General features: G+C 38.3%; 1 protein-coding gene across 1 annotated transcript; it reads right to left on the bottom strand.

Annotated features, from left to right (window-relative positions):
* Positions 1-1,473: 1,473 nt before the first annotated feature.
* LOC146469172 (ATP-dependent RNA helicase DDX51-like) lies at positions 1,474-9,064 on the bottom strand. The gene is made up of 6 exons (XM_085123867.1): positions 7,639-9,064; positions 6,391-6,615; positions 5,519-5,736; positions 4,540-4,699; positions 3,607-3,857; positions 1,474-2,440 (listed from the first exon to the last, which is right to left on the bottom strand). Exons 1-6 carry the CDS (start codon positions 8,970-8,972, stop codon positions 2,163-2,165), a joined length of 2,466 nt encoding a protein of 821 aa, XP_084979993.1. The 5' UTR covers positions 8,973-9,064; the 3' UTR covers positions 1,474-2,162.
* Between the last annotated feature and the right edge of the window lie 216 nt (positions 9,065-9,280).

A 9,280-nucleotide genomic window follows, 5' to 3' on the forward strand; every position in this document is an offset into this window, starting at 1 on the left:
CGGAAGACTGTGTTCTTTAAAATCACCACACACACAGCAATATTGCCTAAGAAACCAACGATAACTATAAGCACCACAAAGACTGCTTCCAGAACTATCGGGACACCCTCTCTTGACGCAAAGTTTACGGCCATAACGTGTAGATTGAGATCAGGCACGGACAGCGAAGAGTTTGTTGTCGAGTTAGCCATCAAACTGATCTTCCGCAATTCCAAAGTTCGTAGTTAAGAAATTTGACAAAAAAGTTAAATCTTCTGAAGAGACAGTGTAGTATAGTGTTTGATATCGAGTTCGGCATTATGTGCGAGTGTTCAAATGAGAACCACTAGGCAGTACTGACTTTTCCATACAATGCAGTTCTAACTTTTTAGTCGGTAGACTGAATACGAAAGTGTGACCTCTACGATGTGGTTGTAACTTTTGAGTATAAGTTTGAAATCCTAAGAAGTTAAGAAGCCGATTTTTCAGCAATTCTTTCCCGTTACTCCGTTTTCATTTTCAGTTGAAAAATAAGATGTTTCCATAATTCTCGCACAGTTTGACTTCCTTGTTAAGTGCCAAACCGGCGCTGTAAGCGGGAACGTCACCGTTGGCCCCCATAAAACTCTTTTAAAAAGACAAATTAAAACTCTCAGTAGACAGCCGGAGCTCTGAATCTATAGTGCTGAATAACTCTCTCAAACTCATTAATAATCCATTGAGAGAAAACAATGAAAATCGCTACTGTGACCGTGGTGTGGATATGTGTTTCTAATTGCCATAAAATTTTTGCCAACTTTAGCATTGAATTTCTCCAAGAATTATTGATCATTTGAGACGCCATATCAAACACTCGAAAGTGTGTTTCATCAGATATCCAAACACCTCGAAGTCGTTTAAAAAAACTCGGCTGCGCCTCGTTTTTTCAACCTACTTCTCAGTGTTTGGATATCTGATGAAACACACCTTCTCGTGTTTGATATATTACATCACACCTGCCGAGGAAATAAAAGCAATTTATTAAAACTGGAATAATAATTTACGAATTCATTGAGGGGAGCTTAAAGCACTCTTGGCAAATTTCCAATTAATTTCGAAATTAATTGCCTTCCGAGACATGGAAGGTTTTAATTTGCTTTTGTTGTCGATTGAATTGATCAATGTAAACGAAAAAGACCAATGCAAAGAACCTGCCGAGGGGAAAATGAAAGTCCAGCCTCCTTTGTTTCTTTTATCATAGGACAGATGAAAAATTTCTATGAATCGATAATCTCTCCATTTTCTTTAAATTTTTTTTTTAATATCGTTAAGTCAACTCAAATTATTGCCAACATGGCGTAGCCCATACAAAGGAAAAGCGATGCATTTGAAAATTACACAAATTTGTCCTTCACCTGTGAGAAGAACATTTTATTGGAATCCATTAGAGAAATAAAATTAAAAGATCATAATTTTTGCTTGAATGAATAATTCTCCTTGAAGAAGGCGACACTTTACATTTTTCTGTAGAGAGGATGTAGATTTTGGTCTCAAAATCCTCCATTTTGATTTTCGATCAGTTGGTCGAGAGCGTTGCAAAATAAGCATAAAGTTTCAACTTCATTAGCGTTTTAATTTCGTATCTTCACTTGTCCACACCAACGCGTTTTCGTTTCAAAAACGCATTCTTTTTCACGCGCTCCGCTAATTTTCCACATTAAAACGATCTAAGAATGTGTCAGCATTTTGAAAAGGGTTGAGCGAGGAAGCTCTGCCAAAAAGGAGAGGCAAAATATTACAATTTTCAGCATTTTAAAGGGTCGCAAAAATGAACCGTGAACAAAAAAGATAGCAATTAAATACAAACATTAGAAAGTGTTCCAAAGTCTCACTAAACAAACGTTCCTGAGGCACCATTTTGGTGAAACTTGGTATGTGTAAAGTTAAGGAGTCGAGGGACAGTTTCAGTGTGAACTCATCCAAACTAAACAATGAACTTTTGAAAACGTTTTTGGAAGTCTGCCGTTTCATAAGTAGCCTCCTTTACAGACCTTGTTTGGATGGGGAGGGAGAATGGGATCGACACAAACAACGTCTGCAAAGGAGGCTATTTCATAAGCGTTTATGCGTTTCTAAACAAAAAACGAATCAGCGTGATGGGAATTCAAATTTGTAATACTTTCTTATATTTGAGAAGTTTAAAACTAACTGTTCTCTTCGGAGTTTCTTTGAAGCAAATTGCTCATGAACTGCTCTTGTAATATTTTCATAACTTGTTGCTTTCCTTTTTGCGGCGTTTTCTTTTGACCTTCCAGCTTGACAGCATCTTGTAGCTGTGTTAGCGTCTCCTGATATTTGTCAACCATCGACTGTAGCTTGTCTTCTTTGATGTTGTACTTAGGAATCTTTTCACGGCCCGTCTTCTGGATCAGTTCTTTGAAATGGAAAACTTCATCGCTGTGTAGAAGAGTAATCGCGGTCCCTAACAAGGAAAAACAATTACTGAACATTTATAAACAACGCGTTAGGGCTACAACCTACCTACACAAACACCCCGGCGGGGGGGGGGGGGGGGGGAAGGTTCTAAACAAAGTTTTATACGGGGAGGCTCCCCTCCCCCCGAGGTCCCTACCCTTCTCCTTTTATATACCATTTATGACAGAAACAACAACAACAATTTATTTGAAAAATAACAGAATGAACGGCTTGTCCCATAAATAAATACAAAACTAATCGAGGCGGGACAAGACGAATACAGGAACACTTGGGAAAAGTAACAAGAACTTACAAATACAGACATGCAAAAGCTTTACGTAAAAGGTAACCCCTTTGAGATACCTATAGTAGAAACACTGTGCACTTCTTTTCGGTTGCTCTGTTCGAGATATTTTGAAAGGCACTTTTACATGTAAATACCCAAATGACAGTTTTCCCTACCCTAAATTTCTATACTTCATTTTGTGAATTCCCTACCCTTTTATTTACCTCCAGCCTGAAAAAGGTATCCCCTCTGAGCAGAGCCAAGTTAGAGTAATTCAAGTAATGTTAAGTAACAAGACACTCCAAACACTACCGTACATGCACTATGGACCCTTCACCCACGCACACAGCACACAGTCTATTACAGGTGCATATCCTTGGGTAGCCATAGACGGCTAGGGTAATAGAATGTATTAGTATAAATCTACTAGTGTTCTATCATGAATGCCGTTCTCTGATTGGCTACGCTACTGAACTCGCTATTTATTCTGTGATAGATAGTGAGTAGAGGTTTTCAACAAAGTGGCGGCCGCTTCGTTGCATTTTCGAAGTGTCTGTGAGGAGGATATAGAGAATTTACTGGTTTAGTTTTGAACGACTTGTAGATTTATACTAAAACAATTAGATTATTTGCTCTCGATTTCTATACGTGATAGCTGATTCGGGCTGCGCCCTCTTCAGCTATCACGTGATAGAAATCTCGAGCTCATTGTTAAATAGAATGTGCGCAAGGGTCCTTAGTGCATGTAATGTGTGGTAACGTTTGTAGTGTCTTGTCATTACTCTTAGAGTAACTTAGTCTGCACAGAGCCACCCCCTCTCCTCAAAACAATAGGAAAAAAAACAACAGGCAGAGATGGACATCTGTGTACATGCTAGAGTACTTACCTTTGTTCCCAGCTCTCGCCGTCCTCCCCACACGATGAATGTAACTCCTGACGTAGTTAGGCACATCGTAACTAATGACGTATGACACATTCTGTATGTCCATTCCTCGCGCCATGGCATCAGAACAGATAAGCAGCTGTAGTTTACCCAGTTTGAAATCTCTCAAAATCCCTTTTCGCTGCTGCGGAGTCAGGCTTGATGAATACTCTGCCACTTGTACTCCACCAAAAAGCTTCACAAGAAGATACAACCTGCAGGATATACATAACAAAGAAAATCAGTCGTTAGGGAGGGGGTAACTAGTCTGACCAGGGTACCCTGACCTCATAAGGATAAAAACAATACTTGACGTTCTGTGAATCTTCCAAAACCGCAAACCAATTTTCTCTGACAATGAATCATGAATATTTTGGTGGTAAAACAACAAATGCATTTGTATCTTTTGAAGTTACAATACCTTCAGTTGCCACCAAGAAAATTACTAAAACTAACTAACCTTTATTAGAAAGCTCCAAGTAAAATTCTCTAACTTTTCACTGACTTTGAAGTTTCCCTAGCATGATGTAGATTCGTGCAATTCCCCTGGCATTGCAAAAAAAATTTCCCTGACTTTTCAGTGACTGTAAAAATCCCTATGATGATTACCATACCAAGGAGGCCATGAAACGGATTCCAGATGGGAGAATCAGAAGAGAGGTGGCGCAGTGCGCTTCACTGTATTTTGTAAATTTTGTTTTTTGTTTGGAGATCTCACTAGTAATTTGCTGGGATACATGAACAAGAATCAGGCCTTGTGGAGGAAATTTGTCTAGGGAGATTCCCTAAATGTCAATGATGTCATGCCTTTTTTAATGGAGGATGTGTAAGTATTCCTTTTGGAAGAAACTGTACTTGTAACAGCTTAACTATTAAACTGAATCTGATCTGTGTTACCTGTGAGTCGCTTCCAGTGAAGACGCAAAACACAGCACTCGCTGAAACTTGAGCTGTGTTAAAAAGTACAGCACCATCAGTGGCTTCTCGCCATTGTTACAAACCGTCATGTTTTCTGACAAACCTTCTGGAAAGCTGTACCTCACAGACGTTGCTGCATCTGCAAATCAAGCAAACGTTCATCTCAAATTTATATCAATTAATAAGTGTCTTTTATAAGAGAAGAAAGGGAACAAGATATAAAGAATTACTACTTAAACTTCAAAACCATGCAATTGAAAAGAAAAATATCTTTCATGAAATATTATATGGCTTGAGCAAAAAACAATAAATGAATATCGTAAGATTACTAAATAATTAACTATTATTTTGTCTATTATTTGCTTACCATTACTTAAATTTAGATCACTCCACAGGGATGAAGCTAAGGAAAACTTCAGCAGGATCATTAATAAACCCAGCCAGCTCTTTTGGACTGTAAACCTTTAAAATTAGCCTCAAGTATTTGTGTTCTGTTGAAATTTCAGCTGTTGATAAGATCTCTTTCACACAGTGAAATTTGCTGGTTGCCGGCTCTTAGCGACATCCTTGATGTCATCTGAAGAACATACCAGCAACCATGATAGCTAAAAAAAAGCCGGTTTGGTTTATAAAGGTTTTTCAACAGGCTACAAGCTTTTTTTTTTGTTCTTTTTTTTTTTTTTTTTTGAAAAATTTAAGCAATCCCACAAAAAAAGTGGAGCAAATAGCTAGAATAAGTTCAAACAAAAATTCCAACTTTAAATACAGTAAACACCCGCATAAAAGAACAAGCGGATTAAGAACGTCCAAGCTGAAATTCGTCATTTTAGACACCTGTTATAAAAGAACCTTACAATAAATATAAAAAGACTTATTCAGGCTAACCTTGAAAAAAGCAGGTTCTTAAATGTGGGTCTTTACTGTCTCTTAATTCCGTTAACCTATTCCATAGATGTACCTGCAGTAGACACTCCCCCTTGATCCAATTGACTGCCACTTCCTGTTGCGGTAAACAGGATTGGTTGATACAGCTGTAAGGGAGCAAGCTTTTCTGGGCTGTGAGTCATTGTTGCAGAGAACAGGAGCTTTTGTAAAGGAAGTTGAATTGTAGAGAAACTGGCAGCTGTCTGTTGTCCAGGGGAATTCCTGAACGTTTGAAGGTTGCAACTAATGGGCCTGAAAGTATAGTTGTAAAAGGAGAGAACTTGAATATACAGCGTAGTTCTGTTAAAGTAGATTTTAGTATTACTAAAATTATGACTCAATTAACAGTTGGTTTTTTTAGACTGAAGTCATAAGCTTGTTGGGTGAATTTTGGCCCTCAAATGAAAAAGGAAAAATAAAAGTATGTTTCTGACACAATTTAAGAACCAGTCTGTATGCATGCCAAATTTGAGGGAATCTAGAGAAATTGGGATGCCAAGGCCAAATATTTATTTAAGTTGGTTTAGGGCTGAGTGCAAAAAAGGGCCTATGTGCATTTGTAGGCCAAATTTGCAAATACACCCAACTGCAATTTGAACAAAAATGAAGCAAATCATCTAATAACTATTTTTATGCAGTAAAAAATAGTTTTTTTTTTGTTGGCAAGTTGACATCACCATAGAAAAGCTTTAATTCTACCTCCAATTTCATTCTCAGAGCCCACGTTACCCGTATCCAGCGGAACAAAAAATGATTCCACTGGATAAGGGTAACACGGGCTCTGAGAACGAGATTGTTCTATTCCAGCAAATTTGGCCTAAAAATGCTCATTAGACCCTTTCAACACTGACAGCCTTCCAATTTCAGTCATTATACACATAAAATAATAAAACCACTAGTGCATACCCATCACTTTTGATGAAGCCATCTGTAATGGATTGCTCGTTATAAGCAGCTTTGAGAGCTTTTCCAAGCCAGCCATGATACGACTGATCCAACAGTCGATCAGCTTCATCAATCACCAGAAACCGTACATGATGGAGAGTGAAGTTCGGAGTAGAAGAAATGTGATCAACTAATCTCCCGGGAGTGCAGATGAGTATATCAACACGACTGCTGCTGCCACAAGAGCTAAAGTAATGCAACGATAAACAAGTATGGCAATGTTTAAATTTTAACTTGTAAATTTGTTTAGTGCATAATTCTATGACGAGATGATCAAATGCACTTTACAGATGGGGACACTCTCCAGATCGAATTGGAATTTGGAAATTTTTTTTTTAGGAGAGGGGAAAACTGGAGTACCCAGAGAAAAAACCTCTCAGTGCAAGGACGAGAACCAGCAATAAGCTCAACCCACATAAGACGCCAAAACTGGAAACCGAACTGGGGTCACATTGATTGGAGACAAGTGCTCTCACCAAGTGCTGCGCCATCCCTGCATCCCCATACCAATCTTTTTCTTCTTAGAGTTGAAGTATCGGGGCATATCCTGTGCTTTTTAGATCACTTTTGGTTGTTTTGGCCTCAGATTTGCCCGATTTTTTGTCAGGAGACCTTTTTTTTGCTTTTTTGTGGTTCATTTGAAGTAAAGACCCATGATTATATCCAAGATTTCCTCATAACAAATCACAAATCATTATCACATAGCAAAGCAAAAAGCACACAAAAAATCCAGCGAATCTGAGATAAAACAACGAACATGAATCTAAAAATTACTACATGTATGTTGGGTTTGCCACAAGCCCTTCAATTTTCATAGAGTGCATTGGATCAAGCAAGGGGGCAAGCAGTAAGGCCACTAAAAATAATGGAATCCCTCCTTATTTTGCACATAAATTTGCCAAATTTGTACGTTTTCCTTATTGGACGACAGCTTGCAGTCTTTATCACCGTTGGTATTTACCCCAATGCTGATGTTATGTAGAAGTTGAAAAGTAGCTGAACTGTGGAGAGACGTGTTCTTAACATTGTCCAAGAAACTTGCGTTCATAGACATGTGTGTGTAAGGGAGGAGGGATCGATAGGGACAAGGGATCTGAAATCCACTTCCTGTCAGTTCCAATTTTGAGATTTAACATAATTACCTTACCTAAACTTTCAAAATCCTGTCCATGCTATGTTATTATTCTTAAAAGGAGAAGGAGAACTTACCTGTGACTAACCAGCTGTTCCTGATCTTTCAAAAAAGACTTTGATCCTGATGCAAGACCCACCCTCAAGTTTGTTCCCTCAGTGAACATCTCAAAAACCTGTTTGACCTGATTTGCCAGATCTTTAGTTGGAAGGATAATCAATGCTCGTAAATGACAAACAATTCGTTGCAGCAGACTCTGTACAATAGGCAATACATATGCCAGAGTTTTGCCGCTTCCTGTGGGAGCCGAGACGCAGATGTCACTAGGCTGAAAACCACCTCTACCAAAATAACTACAAGTGTCCATCTGAGACAATATTGTAGGGATTACAACTCTCTGAACAGGAAACAACTGATTAATATCATGCTGTTGTAACTTATTGATTATATGCGAGTCTAGAAAAGTGATTTGCCCAACTGGAAGTAAAGAACTACCAAAATCTGAGTTAATTATCACAGGTTTTGCCAGCCAGTCAGGTAAAACTCTTTGCACTTTTTTTACTTCTTTCTCCTTTTTCTGTCCTCCAATGACTGTAAATCCTGTTTCTTTATTCTCTACTTCTGGAATTTCTTCTGGAATATCCTGGCTTTCTAGAGAAATATCACCTTGTTCGCTCTCTATGTCCTTTGAAATACTTTTTTCCTTTCTTGTTTTCTTCTTCTTTTCTGTAACTTTATTTATCTCTGAGTCAACAGAAATGTCCATGTTTTCCCCAACTCCACCCTCTGTATTTGTAGCACCTGTTGAAGACTTCTTCTTCAGTTTCTTCTCAGGTTTATCTTCTGTTCTTTTCATTTTCTTCTCCTTGTTCCTCACGAGTTTACTCTCATTTGAACTACTGCTGAAGCTGTTTGGATCAACAGAAATGTCCATAAATCCATGGTCACTATGTTCTTCCGTTAAGCCTTCTTTTGAAAACTCTTTCTTAGGTTTCTTCGTTTGTTTTGTTTCTCTGTTTATAGATTTCTTCTCTGCGTTACTCGCAACTTTTTCCTTAACTGAATCATTCATCAATGCGTCAGAATCAAAAGAACGTTCGATATTTTTATCTTCATCATCTTGAAATTTTGTAGATGTATCTTGTTTTAAAGATCGGTTCTGTTTCTTCAACTTCTTCTCCAATTCTTCTGAGTTTTTTGATTTCTTTTTCTTGATCTTCTTGTTTTCCTCTTCTTGTATATCTGCCGTAAATATTTTGGAGTTTACAGACGACACGTGCGATGCTTCTTGCCTTTTTCTTTTTCGATCTTCAATGTTGCGTTGCAGCCGTTTTAGCCTCAATGTTTCATCCTGTTCATCAGGCTCATCTTCATCCTCACCCATGTACCGTTCTACTCTGAAAAGATCCATTCGAAATCCGTTTTCCTAGACAACATTTACAGCTTTTAGATGTTGGATCTTTCTATCCGCCATATTTACTCCTAGAAGACTGGGTTGGAAAAAGTAAAACCGCTGTAAAAGAATTCTGCTGGCGTAAGGTGAAGCGAGGTCGTCACAAGGCTACGCGCGGCCTAAAACGAAAGCCAAAGAGCGGATAACTCTATCCAGCGGATAAAATGTTCTCTAACCAATACATTTTACCCGCCGGAAAGCGACTTATTAGCTGGATAATTATCCGTTCTTTGAACAAACGGGGCCTGATTTTGAAACAAACTAAC

Source organism: Pavona decussata, unplaced genomic scaffold, assembly GCF_977016875.1.
Source record: "Pavona decussata unplaced genomic scaffold, jaPavDecu1.1 SCAFFOLD_127, whole genome shotgun sequence".
Taxonomy (NCBI): domain Eukaryota; kingdom Metazoa; phylum Cnidaria; class Anthozoa; order Scleractinia; family Agariciidae; genus Pavona; species Pavona decussata.